Genomic DNA, 17649 nt, shown 5'->3' with positions numbered 1-17649 from the left:
ATTGGAATAGTGTTATGGTTTTAATTAACTAAACAATAAAATATATTCTGATTCTGATTCAACATATAACATCATACCTACAACAAGTCAGGACTATTTGCTTTGTCAATGGTTGTTGGCTGCACACGAAAAATAAGCAGCAAGTATGGCTTGTGTAGAATATTTCCACTTAAAGCCCTGCTGACACCAGGACAATGTTGCAGCTCCTGAGTTTCAAAAAGAGAAGGGAAATCCAGAGAGAAAATGACTCTTTGATGGATTTCCCTCCCCCTACAACGCTCACCTGCCATGACGTCATGCGAAACTTCTCCACTAGTGACTGAGAAGTGAGCACATCGATGTGCCTCTGTCACTGCAGCCCGGAAGAAAACGTACCGCCTGCGCCAGGGGTCAGCACTGGTGAGACCCGGACCACTGAAAACCCTGGTCCTCTGTAACACCCCTGGGCCCGGCTTCACTGCACCTGCTGCACTCGTGTCTCTTACCTTCTCTCCACCTCCTGGCGACTGTGCAAGGATCTTCCGTGCTGGGGCCCGGCTCCTCCGAGCCCCTCCGACTCCTCAGCGGGTCATCCTCGGTGCTGACTGCATTGAGGGAGTCCGCGTCCTCATCCTGCGCATCTGAGCCTGTGTCATTACTCTTCCTGACGGATTGGGGGGTCTGAGTCAACGGGGTCCCTACCGGAGTAAAGAAGCCGGAATCTTCGCGGTGTATAGGCAACGGCAAGTGAGTGTCTGTCTTCATTCTGGGCCTTGTGTGATCCTGGGCAAATCACAGCAGCGCTCGGGGGCTCTGGTCACCCGCCTGTCAAAACTGGGAGTACTTAAAAAACTCCGCGTCGATGGATAGTGATTGGACACCCTCTTGAACGCCAGGTGGCTGCCAAAGTCCAGTGGGGACTTCCGTCTTGTTGCTTGCACGCTTGCTTGCTTCATTTCCGCTTTATTGAACAACTGAACGACAACAGCAAAGCCTGAGTCAGCAAAGCTTTTACTCCATCCCACGTCACTGCAGCTGCGGCCCTGTCCGTCACCCGCTCCACGACCTGGGCACGCAGTGACACCTTGTTCACAAGGTGGCTGGCTTCCGCTAAGCGCAAACCTCAGCGCCTCGAAGCCCTGCTGTGCTACAGCGCCTATTTATTAAGGCACATAATCATTTGCTGCGCTCTTTACCTGGCTGTGGTTGCGGCGGCTCCTTGCAGCAGCGCAGACTCAGCCGACCATATCTTCGTTTGTTTAAACAAGGACAGAGCTCGCCCTCACCCGCAATGACTGAACATAGACTGTGACTTCCTCCGCGCGCAACAGACGGTGACGCATCCAGTAATGCGCGCGATTGCTTGAAGAGGGGAGCCCTGGGATAAGCTGTCAATTGGGAAAGAAAGCTAAATAGACAAGGGGGGGAGATGAGGAGAAGAGGAAAGTGTGCAGACGGCAAGAACAAGAGAAATAGAGACCGCTCCAGAGTGTGGGAGAGAGAGATAAGAGAAGGCCAGTCTTGACCTAAGGTGGAGAAGCGAACCATAGCGGTCACAGCTTGTGGGGATCGGATACAAGGAGAGGACGAGCGGGCTGACAGGGGGTGGAGGGGGGCATGAGAATAGTAAGGGCCCGTTCCATGAACGTTCCACAGCAAAAGCAGAGTTAAAACAAGCATTGGCATAGCCAATAGGTCTCGCTTTTGGGACTTTATAAGTGTTTAGCTATGCAACAGTTTGTTTTATTGTTTATTTATTATTATGCATGATTAATTAAAACCTTTGCATATTCAAAAATAAAATTCCACTCATTCCATAATAAAATCACTATATAGAATTAAAACTTTTTTTATCACGGTCAATAAGATTATTAACACAATTTTGCAAAAATTAGCTGTTGTTGTTGTTGTAACTGTAGCTGAAGGTGTTTTGATCTGTATTTCATATAGAACTTAGTCTTTCAGCGACTCAATCCGGGTTTTTTAGTCTCTTTGCGGTAATGTCAAGAAATTTGATTAACCTACAGTTTAGCTGTACCCGGTCGGGGTTAAAGCACAACATTAATGCTTAATCTGACACCATATTGTTCGAAGGCGGGTTTTAATAGGATACTCCTGATATCTTTTAAGTTTTTGCAAATGCATATAATATGGATTGCATCTTCTGTACCGCTACTACATAGCCGGCATTGGTCGTTTTCATCCTTTCTCTCCCAGGGAGGCAAGAATTGGTTGAAGGGGCCTGCCCCCAGTCTTAGTCTGAGGAATTTTTAAGCCCACTTTTAGGTAGGGCTGAGGTGTTAATTTGTTATATAAGTTATTATAAGTGTGTAAGACCATCCAGCCATGTGATCTATTCGCTAGAGTTTTTTATCCTCTAGTGCAGATAGGGTACGAGTTACCTTTGTGACTGTTTTGTTTAAAGATTTGATGGTTACCCTGGACTTCCCACAATTCTGTTAACCCCAGCTGTTTAATCGCTTCCCGAAGGTATGCGTTTGCCGGAGTATTTCTTGAGAGGGAGAGTTCTGTCCAGAGTAGCTCGTTCAGGGTTCCCTTGACATCGTATTTAATTTTGTGCAAGCATTTCACATAAGCTCCCATGCGTTCTAAGGACTGTTTTTGAAGTCCGAATTCTAATCGAATTTGAGCGGGGGAGGCCGTTCTAGGGAGATGGAAAATTGCGCGGTATGCCTTAGATATTATTTTATCAAGAGTTACGGCGTCTTTTCCCTTCAGCGCTTCACTCCCATAATAAATAGTTGGCTGGAATTTTGCTTGCATGATTCTAAGCAAGGGGTCAAGTGACAGATCCGGTAAGAGCTTCTTTAGGGGTTTGATTGTTAAATATGTTGTTACCCCCTTTCTCCGCACGGCTTCTAGTTGTGGCTTTGCTGAGTTATTTTGATCCAGTATGACCTCTAAGTATTTGTAACTAGCACCTTGGTCCAGGCCTTGTCCTTCTAGAAACCAACTAAGATGTTTTCTCTTGTGGTAATTGACCGCCATGGTTTTTGTTTTGTTGTAATTTATTTTTAGTGCGTTTTCTTGCGAGAATTTTAAAGTGGCGTTCAGTAGATGTTGTAGGCCAACGGGGGTCCTGCTTATCAAAACCAGGTCGTCCGCATATAACAGGCAAGGTAGGGGAACATTCCCTTGTTTTGGTGCGTGGCCTGCGCTGCTGCTCAATATCTCTGGTAAGTCTGCGAGAAATAGGTTGAATAGCATAGGCGCTAAAACGCATCCTAGTTTGAGTCCATTGAGGTGGGAATCTTTCTCGATATTTTACCACCGTTTGTAAGCTTTATCCTAACCCATGTGTTAGTGTGCAGATTCCTTAATTGGGAAAGTAGATTGGAAGGAATTCCCCAACTATCGAGTTTTTGCCATAGTTTGGTACGGTCGACATGGTCGAAAGCTGCTGTGAAGTCTATAAAACATAGAAAAAGTGGGTATTTTCCCTGTTTAGCAGCGTCCATGAGCAGGGACAGTGCCATTATGTTGGTTATGGTTCCTTGCCTTTTCCGGAAGCCAGTTTGGGTCAAGGGTATTACCTTGTTTTCTTCAGCCCAGGTAGATATTTCTTTTAAGAGGAGCCCTGCAAAGTATTTAGCCTCTGTATCAATCAAGGTTATTAGACGATAATTTTTTGGTTCTGCCCTTGCCCCTTGCTTGTAAATTGGGCTTATAATTGGGCCTCTCCATGAGTCTGGGATTGTGAAGTTTGTAACTGCATATTGGAAGATGGGCTCCAGTGCCTTGCTCCAGAAGTCCGGGTCACTTTTAAACAGTATTGGTGGAATGCCGTTGGGGCCCGGAGCTCCTGATAGTCGGCCCTTTGCTATTTGATTCATTATCAATTTGGTAATTTGGGCCGTATACTCTCCGTTTGTGGACAGTTCTGCTATGGATTCTGTAGAGTGCTCTTTGTTTTGATCTGGCACTATTCTTTTATGGTTATCAGATGGGTACTGACTGAGGAGGGCTGATTGATTTTTAACCTTGATGCCACTCCCAGGAGCTTGGTGTTTAGGGTGGCTTATTAATTATGCAACAGTTAATGTTGTTGCACCAAGGATATTGTGCTGCATAACTAAATACTTATAAGGTCCCAAAGGTGAGACCTATTGGCTATGCAAATGCTTATTGTGAATGATTTCAACACAGCAGTCTGAAAGAGGCCGTTTGGGTGGAACCATTGAGTTGGTCCTGTGGAGCAGTACTGGGAGCAGATTTAAGGGCTTACAGGAGAAGTGTCACACTAAGTACACCTTTTCCCTCAGATGCCAGCTGAGTGAATGCAGCAAATGGCCCTCTGCCAGAGTCCTAGAGGCTTTTCAGTGCCACAGGGTGCGCTTTCATGCAATAAGTGGACTGCAGGAGATAAAACAAAAACAACCCCTTATAGTTTGCTCTTCTGAAATACCCCCAAACCATCTCTGTTGAGGTACTTTTAGAGACTAGACTGGAAGGGTAGGAAGCGCTACAGTTCAAGGGGGTATTTGAGGAGAGTAAGCAGCACATGATGGAGAGAGCTAGAAAACATTCACCCTCATGGAGCCCTGAATGAAAAAGAAATATGCAATTCCCTAAATGTGAGCAGAGGTAGGATACAAGAAGAAGAAGACAAACCAACGATTAAGAAGCAAGCAGATGAGGTTTTGCTTTCATGTGTCTTTCTATTGGGTGCCCGTTGAGGCCCTTATGCTATATTGTCTATCAACAATAAAATTATGTTTTGAGAGAAAAGAAAGAAAAAAGAAGCAAGCAGATGAGACGGACAATAAAACCAACCAATTGTAAGCAATCGGCAGGCTGTAGGTCCACTATACGTTCACAACAGGTCTTTCGCAACCAGGCAGCTCGTGATGAAAGCAGGCGAGACCAAAACAACAAAAAAGATGATTTGGGGTATAATAAAAGGCATTGAGAATGAACAGGATAGAACGAAAGAGACAATGTGTAAGAGAACGACAGAAGAAAGAGTGGTGAATTAATTAAAACTCACGCTGCAGCAGAGACATTTTGCTCTTGTGCACCTAGTAGACAGGCTCTGGATTTTCAGAATGTTTCATTAATTCTCCTCCAGAACTGCATGACGTAAGAACACATTCAGGCAAAAGCATCTTCCACTCTGCCAGGAACATTTCCAAACGCTTGCAATTGTGAGTACTTGACGGTGCACACCTTGCTTTGAAACCGAATGCTGGCATTAGAGCATCACCACTTCAGGAAGTGGGTATAGTTTAGGTGTGTGGCCAAGGTAAAAGGAAATGACCCAGTACCAACACCACTTACATCTCTAGCAGTGGAAAGGGATATATTGTCAGAACTTACAACCTTAGCTTTCTTTTCAGTAATGCGAGAAAAATGTGATGTCCCACATCTATTTGGATACCCCCTAAGATAGTTTTTGTGGTAGTACATCTCATTAAAAAAAAAAAAAACTATATTTCCATAGAAACTGGTCGAACGCATCCTATTTGATGGGATTTTTGAAAAAGCAAGTGTAGATCAAAGTATCACCGTAGAGAAGGTTTGATATTATATCTCGTGAGTTAAATTAAAGAATGCTCATGCGCAAAATGTTGTAAACAGCTTAAAAATTTGCATTTGGAAGATGGTCTCTTCCTTCTCTGTCCAAAGAGGTTGTACATTGTCAGGTGAACACTGCCTCGTGAAAATTAAGGCTGCAGAGGGCAACTAGCAAAACACACAAGATGATGGAGGGAATGTTGCACATTGGCAAAACATTCACCCCCAGTCACAGATCTGGGTCGAATCCATCGTTATTTTGCTCACCACGCACCTCAGTTCAGACATGGCCATATGCAAATCAGTCTTGACCCTGTGTCTCATGGGAACAGTCCAGCCTGAACTGCCAAGCCATGTCTTCCCTGGACCGGAATCAAGCATCCTAGGACCGGTTTCGGGGTTTCACCCCTCTTTAGCCAGGATAGCTTGACTCCAGTGGCGCAGTGAGCACGGGACCCACGTCCGGGCATACCCTTCCCACATAGGGCGAACAGCAAAACACACAAGATGATGGACGGAATGTTGCACATTGGCAAAACATTCACTCCCAGTCACAGATCTGGGTTGAATCCATCGTAATTTTGCTCACCACGCCACCCCAGTTCAGACATGGCCATATGCAAATCAGTCTTGACCCTGTGCCTCATGGGAACAGTCCAGCCCGAACGGCCAAGCCATATCTTCCCTGGACCGGAATCAAGCATCCTAGGACCAGTTTCGGGGTTTCACCCCTCTTCAGCCAGGATAGCTTGACTCCAGTGGCGTAGTGAGCACGGGACCCACGTCTGGGCATACCCTTCCCACATAGGGCGAACAGCAAAACACACAAGATGATGGACGGAATGTTGCACATTGGCAAAACATTCACCCCCAGTCACAGATCTGGGTTGAATCCATCGTTATTTTGCTCACCACGCCACCCCAGTTCAGACATGGTATATCTCTTTTTAAAAAATTTTTATTGGACGGAATGTTGCACATTGGCAAAACAGAGGGCAACTATTCATGTCACTGCTGCTCACAGTAGAGGATGCACCAGCCTTCTCCAACAAGTAGTTCATTAACTACTGGTAGCTTTCCAGCTACCCGTGACTAGCTCTACTGTATGCAGCTCAGACTACTACATTTAGAAGCTTCGGCTTGGTTGAATATGAATCCCGAAATAGAAAAGTGTTTTTTTGAGTCATAAATTTGAGTATTTTAAAAGCTCATAATGTACTCATTTAGATCTGGTATTTGACTGATGAGTAATGCAGCACTAGAGACTAGTTATTCATATTATGACCTTGGTGTCAGAGGCATTGCCGCTGTGGCTAGTATGTATACCCCACGTTCCTTGCTCCAGCACTGAGACAGCTCAGCCTTATAGGCCAGGAGCTGGTGGGGAAGGTCGCAATTCTGAAAAGGCAGCTTCTCGTAACATAGTCACTGGCTGTGGAACGGACTGCTGCCTGCTGCCCCAAGTGACAGCAATGTCGCTGACACTGAAAAAGCTTCCGCCATACACAGATTCTGCTTGGCAAATGATCACTGATATCTTCATCCAAAAATGCTTAGCACTGGAAGCGCACGTGCAAAGAAATGGTTTATTCCCTTTGCAAGTCACAAAGAGGGCAATCTGCCTCATTTGACCCCACAGTCCAATGCAACCTGCAAAGGTTTGCACCGGCTGCACTGTGATAACCTATGCCATGCACATTTGTCCACGTATAACTACTACAAAATTAGGGGCATATTAACAAGGACGGCGTTAACATTATCGCCGGTTTAAAGCGGCGATAATGGGCTTGATAATATGCCGCAGAGAATTCCCATAGAAGCCCATGTTCACACCAGAACATGGGCTTCTATGGGAATTCTCAAGGGCATATTATCAAGCCCATTATCGCCGGTTTTGCGTAAGTTTCCTGCCGCTAAACCGGCGATAATTTTTAACGCCGTCCTTGATAATATGCCCCTTACTACTTTATAGTAGTCAAACGTGCTGCCAGGGACTTACCAGGCACAAGCCTCCTCCTATTTCTGAGAAACGCATTCTCTATCGTAAAAGGAATCATACTTAACAGCATTCTATTAAAAATCAAACTTAACACCTCCTGCATGGGACAAAAGTGCTCTGAAGGAAATCATTTTTTAAAAAATGTCCAGAAACCACTGGTGTCAAAAAGGCCCTAAAAACAAAGCATCAGTCAATTTTGCTTGAACAATTATGAGGGATTACTTCTCCGATGAACTGAAAGCAGAAATGCCAAAACTAAATTCGGCTACACCCCAGGAGGGATAGTCTGAACAACTGGGGGCGCACTGCCCCGACGACTCACCAGGATTATGAAACAACAACGAAACGCAGAAAACCACAACAGAGGATCTTAGACGGTGTAAACGGACATCACTGCTAAACAAAGTGGCTTGGGCCGAGGATAAGTAGTGCTTATTCTGCTCGTGGTCGCAGGTGGTGGGCATGACGCTCTTTTTTGGATCTAGACTGCAACTTACTTTTTATCACCAGACTTTGATCCCGAGCAAGAGAGAGAAAGACAGAATAGACGAGTAAACGAGATCAGAGGACCGTGAGAAAGGGAGAAAGAATGGATGAACAGCGTGACAGCGTGTGTGTGTGCGTGCGTGCGTTATGGTCTGGGACTACCGAATTTCCCCCTCCCCCTGCACGTAAACCACATTTTTAATGAGGGACATGAGAAGGTAATTACCTTTTGGAGGCGGGGGTCGTACAACCCCCGGCCGTATTTATTAAAATATGAAAACAAAATAACATTTTGAAATAAACAATATTTACACAATTATACGCAGAAACATAACACAACATTTGATTACAATTCATATGCACAGATATCAGATGGCTAACCTTAAACTATCTCTAATACATAGTTTTTCTATCCGAATCTAACATCTGGACATAATCATACATTAATTACTTTCTGCGTATCCTATTTGGGCCTACGGCAAGGTCGCTAACCGGTGTCAGATCCTTATCAATTAGCCACGCCCTCCCGTAGGAGTTGCGCATGCGCAGAGGGCCCGCTTACCGAGAGGGTACTTCCCCCCCCCCCCGGTTACCCCCATACGTTCCCTGAACTCCATTCCAATTTGGGGGGTCTTGCACTCTGCGCCATTTAATGACGTCCATACCAGTGCGGGGTGGCCAACCAGCCTAAAGAAAGCGTGACTCTCCTCTTTCCCCGCACCCATTCATCCAACCGGATGTATCGCCCCTGGAGTTCTAGGAGAGACCCCTTGTCCCTCCTCCTGGGCGACCACATCCGTGAATGGCGCCGCCCCCTAAGGACCTTAAATTAACTGCTCACCAGTCATGACCTTACCGCCTGACCAAGGAATAGCAATAAATACGACGATAGATGACCTGTAAACGGGAAAAAACCTAAGGAACAAAACAAAACCGCACCGTCACATTCATTACCCAATGACCATATTGCAACAGGGGATGGTGGGTGGGCAAACAAATAGTTAGCAGCCTCCCAGGGGCTGCGTCCGGTTGCCTGAGAGCGCGGGACCAAGAGACCGCGTCCCGCGCTCCCCGGCCTTTTATCCTAACCCTGGGGGCAGGCCAGTTCTAACTGGCCTATCCCCTGCCACCCCCTTGACCCGGAAGCACCTTAATTGCTTCCGGGCCAAGGGTTCCCTGCCGCCACCCAATCCCGGCCGTGACGCGCCCACCGCGTTTCTCTGACGCGGTAGACTTGCCGGGCCGGGCGAACAGGCGAGATGGGGGGAGGGGGTCTGTGCCCCGCCATATCTGCGGCGGGGCCGATACCGGCACCCGCCTTTCTCTATGGTCTGGGACTACCGAATTTCCCCCTCCCCCTGCGCGTAAACCACATTTTTAATGAGGGACATGAGAAGGTAATTACCTTTTGGAGGCGGGAGTCGTACAACCCCCGGCCGTATTTATTAAAATATGAAAACAAAATAAAATTTTGAAATAAACAATATTTACACAATTATACGCAGAAACATAACACAACATTTGATTGCAATTCATATGCACAGATATCAGATGGCTAACCTTAAACTATCTCTAATACATAGTTTTTCTATCCGAATCTAACATCTGGACATAATCATACATTAATTACTTTCTGCGTATCCTATTTGGGCCTACGGCAAGGTCGCTAACCGGTGTCAGATCCTTATCAATTAGCCACGCCCTTCCGTAGGAGTTGCGCCCGAGAGGGTACCCCCCCCCCCCGGTTACCTCATACGTTCCCTGAACTCCATTCCAATTTGGGGGGTCTTGCACTCTGCGTCATTTAATGACGTCCATACCAGTGCGGGGTGGCCAACAAGCCTAAAGAAAGCGTGACTCCCCTCTTTCCCCGCACCCATCTATCCAACCGGATGTACCGCCCCTGGAGTTCTAGGAGAGATCCCTTGTCCCTCCTCCTGGGCGACCCCATCCGTGAATGGCGCCGCCCCCTAAGGACCTTAAATTAACTGCTCACCAGTCATGACCTTACCGCCACAGGCCAGCATAGTTGACCGGCTATCTGGCCCCCCCACCCTAAAACTCAGAAAGGTCATGCCCCTGCCTCAATTCCCTGACCAAGCTTATGAAATTTTTTTAACACTATTTCATCACCTAACCTAGCCGAGTGGACCCCGACTTCTATAAAGCACAGTTCCCCTGACACCCCATGTGACCAGACTATGCTGCAGCCCTGGCACTCCTGTGCTAACCAGCCAACCTTGGAGATTACCTCCTCCAGCAAGACCCTTCTGCCTAGTGTTATCAAGTCGTTACCCCACTAACTAAGAACTATTGTGGCGAAGGACTGTGTCTCTTCAGAAGATCAGTCATAAAAACCCCCTAAACTGACTGAGGCCAAGGAAAGATACTTGGAAACCACCCTGCTCTCAGCTCTGTCTGTATAGTCTGCAGGTGTAAAAAACGCTAGCTAGCCTCCTCCCTCCTGAAATCTCTGCAATCCATGCCGAGGTGTACCTTGGCCTAGACGTGTCACTTTCCCACTCCCATGCGAAGTATTCCCACTGTTCTACCCAGGCGTAGGGTCCGCAACCCCCTTCCTAGTGTACGATAACACAAATACCAGGGCCGACCGAATCAGACAAAGTTGACATACCATCCAGGGAGCCACTAAATGGTCTTGATTGAACGCATCGCGATGTAACACGTTGCGACCCACACCCCTAGTATTATTAGCACCATGCTGTAAACCGTCAGGGTTAACCGGCCACTCACATACCCCGGCACTCATTGCCGATGTGTGTATACAATTCTGATACTAACCCAGTAGTGTCCCACAGGCTCCCAACGAGTTCCCATAAGCATACCATGGGCCTCATGAACCATTGAAACCGAACCAATATGCTCTAAGATAGGTTCTGTGTTGACTGCTGCCCCTACTACGGAACATCCCAACACGCCCAGTGACCAATTTAATGACAAGGGGTGCTGAGCAATAGTTTCGTACCCGGTCACTCCCCATTTGCAGGATAATAATGCTACGGGGCTGGATTCATCATAGGGAATGCACCTGCCATTTTGGAGCCCTAAACCGTGAACTATCTGCATCCAAGGACAATGTTCTGGGATAGGCTCTGTGCCAGCCTATCCCCCTTCATGGAGCATCCCAACACTGCTCAGTCCGCACTGAAAGGCGCCTGCGTGCACATGCGCCGTAATGGCAGTTAGCCGTCCCATGACACAGGAATTAATGTGTCGCGTCTGCCCCTAATACTTGTGTTTTATACCATCGGTAAAGGTATACACCTACAAGGCAGCGAACTGCCACCATAACACGAATGGCAACAATAAATGGGTGACAACCATACCCTCCCACTATAATGCATGAGCAGCTCTGAAGGTTTATACCTGCCGGGCAAACGTACTGCCGGCTTACCACAATTGGCAACAACAAATGAGTGACAACTATACATTCCAACTATGAAGCATATGGAGCACTGTCTCAGGCTAGCACCGCATGAACCACTGGGTTGATCACCCATTCCACTTGATGCCGCCGCTTGCCACTCACGTTCCGGATCCACCAGTCCCCTTAGTTGTCCACCTCTTGTAGTCATAGCGATGTGTAGCACTTCCAGGCATCAGGCGTGGATCCAGGCATACATAAATGAAAATCAAAGATCAATGATTAGTGCCTTATGCTGTGAGGTGCCCAACAACGATTTTTTAAGTCAGCGCTACTTCGCGAGACTGTATTCTCCCCCTTTTACCCACACCCCCAGGCTTTTACAGTGCATCGATACTATTCTTTGGCCCTCCGGACTCATCACTCGTACGCCAAAAGGATGCGTTGATACTGCCGACACTACACCCCTCTCTCGGTGTGACACCGCCAGGTCCCATAATCTGCCGCCCGCCGGGTGCGTTGATACTGAGTGGGTCTGACAACATAGGCCCCCAAGTACCCCAAATGTGAACCAGCCCCAGAGCGTGGGTCCAGCGCCACACAATCCAACAAATAACCTGCTTATTGTACAAGTCCAATGCACCCCAATAATGCGCGACCCCACACATACATTACACTGTGTAAGTGCACTGGCAATGGTGCATATATACAACATGACAAACCCCAGGCATATAATGCCGCCGTGTATACGCGCTAGGGGAGCGACGGTACCATGTGATGCCATACGACGTACAAATAACAAGTGCACAAGCACATAAATACAGAGATACCGTGTGATACAATACATCATTGTGCCTGCATATATGCGCATAAATGTATTCCCTAAACTCCAGTGTACAGACACTGAGCAGACATCGGAATCCAGTGCCTACGAGTATAGTTGGACCGGCGCAGAGGCGCAGTGTGACTTGACGCCTTCCTGCGGCTTACTTCCCCTGCACATGGCGCCCAGGGCTTCTTGACCCAGACCCCTCCTTCCTATGTACCCCCACACCACACACACGGATACCCTTGACGGTGTGACAACAAGGCCTATACGTGTTGAGCATTTACTTAAGTGACCCTCCCCTCATGCCAGTGCCTAGTGGGCCGAACCTCAATCATTTAAAGGTATCGGTTAACATGCTGAACCTAACTCACAAACTAAGAAATGTCGCACAATGTGCAACCCTGTAGCCTACCATAAAGGTACCTTATATGTAAAGGAGTGAAGCTTTGTACCAACCTGGCAATTTACCAACTGTTTGAGCAGATCCTACAGTGATAGGTTTGACAAACAGTGTTAAAAAAGGGGGCCTACCCTGGCGGGTGGCAATGCTGGTGGTATAGGCCCACCAGCAGTGCTTGGCTTACAGGCCATGGCCAACACCTCTCGTATTCCTAAAAATATTCTTCAGTAGACCTGGTACATTCACCCTAGGACGCTTTCATAGGCAGTATTGTCCCGCTTTACATGAACACAATACTGACTCCTATTCTACTGTTCCAATCCCTGCCTACTTCATTTTTCCTTATCTATAGCCAATCCCCCAACACGGCTTCCTACAGTGTTACCTAATGAATTTGTAATGCAGGCCAAGGCATTGCTTTCAGCCATCTAGGCACAGATCAGAGAATTTCTCAGAGGTAGGAAATGTGATCGCTGGCTGAATGTGCTTCTAGCACCAGGCGGCGTGAAGTGTAGTCGTGGCTGCCTCACTTGATCAACCGTATGATTCTGGGGGCAAAACACTATATCTGGCCACACACTCCCTGTAGATCATATAGGGCCTATACAGACACGCCTGCAAGCTGGCTTTATGATCTGTGAGCGAGCAGGACAATATATTGCCTGTGTAATACGTACCCTTTGCGCACAGCATTACCATTAAAATGCTTCCTGGCGAGTATCTAAGTAACTCCTGCATCAAAACATGTGCACGTATGCCACTGGCTGGCACTCTGGTGCACAAATGTTACTTAAGCTCTCCACTAAAACCCTGCATATCCCTCTCGGAGAGTGTTGCCACCATATAATCTAACATGTATTTGCCAAAGGTCCAAGTTCTCTTGGTGCTGAATAACAGATGTTTACTGCTACCCAACTCCATGGTACTCATCTTACCCATCTCTCAATGAGTCAAAGGCTGGATGGACCCATAGGGATCTGAAACTGCGGCCATGAGGTCAAACACAGGCCACTATAGTCGGAAGCACCCACCGGGGCTAATAAAGGGGGCATAGTCCTTCAAATCATCTGTTTTCAGAATTATTAACGGACAGCGAGATCCAAACTCTGCCAAAACAGCGTTTGTTCTGTGAGGGAGCCCCCTGCCGAGTTGTGACCCTGCTCCAGAACCCATAAAACTCCTCGGGGCTAATGCTATGCTCTAAACTTGCTCACATGCCACAGACGGACTTCTGAGTCCGAAGACAAATATCTGGCAATGGCCCGATGGACAGCGCACAACGTTATGTTAATGCGGCGAGCAGGGGGAAAAGTAACGAACACTCGCCGTGCAGAAATACCAAAGCAAATAAGCAGAGCAGTACCAGCCCCGTTCCAAAGCCTGCCTGAAACAATAGCCAAGCATCCAAAGGGGCAGCTTGCCCCACCCAGCAGTATTGAAGAGTAGTGCAGGCGCAGTGCTAACCCCTGCCATCGAACCCGGTCCACTCCCAAGTGAACACGATGGTGACCTGTTGTGTCTGGAAAAATATCTAGTGCCTTAAAGAATGCAAGGCTGCTCAGCACTGCGGACAAAACCGGCCAAATGAAATGCAATGGCCAACGAAAGCGGAAGATCCCCAATCACATTCTCACAAACCTGACAAAAAGAAGAACGTGCAGGATGGCAGGCCTCATCAGATATCTCTCATGGGGAGGGCCACACAACTACCATCTCTACCGATGTAAACCACACATGCGTGACAAACATGAACACAGGAGTCATGCAATTGGAGGCTGCACAACCGACCCCCCCATTCCATCTGCCACAATCAAAATCATTTGCTACCGACAGGGCAAAACACCCTCTCTCCTCTGCGCCTCCGCCCCATTCCGTCCCCATTCCGTCCCCATTCCGTCCCCCACCCCGTGCTTAAGCACACCTGGATACCCAGCCACGTGCGCCCTGGACAACCCCCAACACTCCCCGGCCTGCTCTGCTCGCCATACAAAAAATGTCTCCGCGCAGAGACAATGCAAATAGTCCGAAGCAAATCAGGCACCAACACACTAGCAACTGAACGCCACCGTCCAGGCTCACCGATGGACGAAAAGCCAAGACAAGGAACACTAACCACTAGATGGCACACGCCAAAATGCTAACGGCTCTACAATGTCAAAATGCAGCTAAAATGCTCTGCTCCAGACCCATGCGAGAAATCTCGTTCGAGCACCTCCATGTGGACAACATGACACCATCAATGCCAAACGCTGAAAAGAGTACCACCACAACAGGCCAAATGGGCAAAACGAACAACTGCCACCCGAAACACCGCAGTGCACTACACGGGATTACGATACGGCTCCATATGATGAAGAGAACCTGCGAGCCCTCGCCGCGCTTCACTGCCTGTACGCCACCCCCATGATGGGAGAACGCGGCACACATGGCCCCAAGGCTCACCTTTAGTGAAGAAATCTCAGCACCATGAAGCAGACAACATCGAAGGACCGTCTCTGTCCACACCCGGGCTCCGCCCGAAAGCTCCTCCGCTGCTCCCCGAAAATATCATCCTGCTTCTCACGGGAACGCCGATCGCTGCAACATTGCATTTGGGATCACTCTTCTCCCGCTTAACGATAGATCACCCGATCAATTGCGCTGCTCCTTCTGCCGTCGCCGCTTCTGCTTTTCGGCCTGCTTCCCGCTTTCACGCCAGCAGCAAAGAGAATAAAAGTGAAGATATCCTCCACGCGTGGTCGTCGCTTCTTGCCCTGCACAGCGACATCAGTCCGCCGCACCCTGCAGAAACAACAAAAAGAAGGAAATAAAATTACAGCCTCCTAGCGAGACTGTTGTGCTTAAGGCAAACAACTAGTTAGCAGCCTCTCAGGGGCTGCGTCCGGTTACCTGAGAGCGCGGGACCAAGTGACCGCGTCCCACGCTCCCCGGCCTTTTATCCTAACCCTGGGGGCAGGCCAGTTCTAACTGGCCTGTCCCCTGCCGCCCCCTTGACCCGGAAGCACCTCAATTGCTTCCGGGCCAAGGGTTCCCTGCCGCCACCCAATCCCGGCCGCGACGCGCCCACCGCGTCACTCTGACGCGGTAGACTCGCCGGGCCGGGCAAACCGGCGAGAGGGGGGGAGGGGGTCGGTGCCCCGCCATATCTGCGGCGGGGCCGATACCGGCACCCGCCTTTCTCGTGTGTGTGTAAAAGAGAGAGAAAGAGCGGGAGAGGAAGAATGCGGACTGGAGGAAGAAAGAGGCATGAAGTGAGATCAATACAAGTCAGCCTTAGTAGTCGATGTCTTTGGTGACCCCGGTATTCTGTAGCAGTGCTAGGGAGCTCCCAAGAAGAGCTTATGGCATTATACTTATTTTTTTTTCGCAAATGAAGAAATGGTGATAAAGATGAGGAAGGGTCAGTAGTCAGCGTTTGTTTGTGTTTTTATTTAGTATTCGCTTTACGTAGGTCGGTGCACAGAAGAGAACAATAATGTATGTATGGACGTCCTAAGTGCATACAGCAAATATTGTTAAAAGTCCTAAGTGTATAGTTCCCTAAAAGGTTATAGTATCAACCAAGAGGCTCTCTCGTGTGGGGTATTGTAAGTGAAAAAGGAATAGATGCTTTTTAATGTGGCACTGAAGGAGCAAGTGTGCTTTTCCTCACACTGTCCAGAGTGTCCTGCTGAAAGAGAAGTTCAGTTCTGCACAAGAGAAACGGGAGGGGAGAGGGGCTGCTGGCATTGACTGTGAACTGTGAGCCCTTTTATCTTCATGCACGCTTCCCTATTAGCGGTTCTTGCAATTAGTCACAGCACTCACATATAGGAACACAAAGGAGTGACTGCAACTCCGGAAATAGGAAAGGATGGGGGTTTCTTGTGATGAAAACCTCGTTGACTATTACCCAGAAAGAACAGCAGTTCTGACAAGTATGTCCGAAGGAGGGCTTTGAAGGAACATCCCATTCTAACAAAACTAGCTCGAAGATCACATGGTAGGTGTGGCCCACAAGCCAAAGAAATAAATAAGTAAACAAATCCACAGATATATGGCAACCTATAACTAACCACGCCGCAATGAGAGGCCTACAACACACAATGCCAAACATATGGTAACCAGCTTCACTCCATACTCATCGGTGTACCACCAGTAGGTGCCTCCCATGAAAAGTGGCTTCGGGCGTTATTCTGGATGATAACAGGCAATCAAAATCCAACAAGCTGCTTTTAAGTAGGGGTGGGCGGAATTTGCGAAATTCACTTTCGCAAACTATCGCGAAAATGTAAAAAATCTCGCGGAAATATCGTGAAGACGCAGAAGTTTTTTTTCCCGCCCGTTCGCGGTATTTTCTGCGTGATTGCGGCTCGCCAACTTACCCATGCGGTTGCTTACGGGCGCGGCCATATTGTTTTCACTTGTCTCGCGGTGCATGATCGTGAGAAGAAAGACGTGATCGCGCGATGAATGACATGATCGCGCGACGAATGATGTTAATGCGGGCGCGAACTGTCGCAAGACAGCGCCAATGGCTACCAACAATCCAACATCTCGTGGAGAACGCGACCGGATCGGGAAAGCTTGTCGGCGAACGCAGGGATTCAGGTAAGGCGATCGTGCGCACGCGAGAATGTATTTTTTTACAGCGTGAGCAAGAAAAAAATTTCCGGTAAGATGCGGATTGTGGAAACAGTTTCGTGCTCTCCGCAAAACGCGAAAATGTCAAATTATCGCAATTTCCGCGAGCGGAATGGAATTTTCGCCCAGGCCTACTTTTAAGAAATCTTTGCATTCGTAGTAGGTTAGTAAATCAAATAACAGTCACCTGAAAGTCATATCAGACTTCTAAAATAAAACCACATTGGCTTGAGAGGTGGTGACAGTTCTGCATAGGAGAGTCCGGTAATCGGACAAGAGCTGCACATTCTGCTTGTCCAGTCCTCTTCTAGGTCCTTACAAAGCTGGTTTCAATATAATGTACTTGTCATGGTCCTTGAACTTGAGAGAAAAGATTCATCCAGATGTTTCTACGGGGTGCTCATTTTAAAATG

The 17649-nt window shown here is 48.0% G+C and overlaps 1 protein-coding gene across 1 annotated transcript in view; it reads right to left on the bottom strand.

Annotated features, from left to right (window-relative positions):
• LOC146813214 (C-type lectin domain family 2 member B-like) overlaps positions 1-1456 on the bottom strand; it is a 284546-nt gene extending 283090 nt beyond the window's left edge. Inside the window, exon 1 of the mRNA XM_085620092.1 lies at positions 486-1456. Within this exon, the coding sequence (XP_085476218.1) occupies positions 486-744 (259 nt within the window). The 5' untranslated portion in view covers positions 745-1456. The remainder of the gene's footprint in view (positions 1-485) is intronic.
• Between the last annotated feature and the right edge of the window lie 16193 nt (positions 1457-17649).

The sequence above is a fragment of the Triturus cristatus genome, chromosome 7 (genome assembly GCF_964204655.1).
Source record: "Triturus cristatus chromosome 7, aTriCri1.1, whole genome shotgun sequence".
NCBI classification, from domain to species: Eukaryota; Metazoa; Chordata; class Amphibia; order Caudata; family Salamandridae; genus Triturus; species Triturus cristatus.
This window is presented reverse-complemented; position numbering and strand designations above follow the sequence as displayed.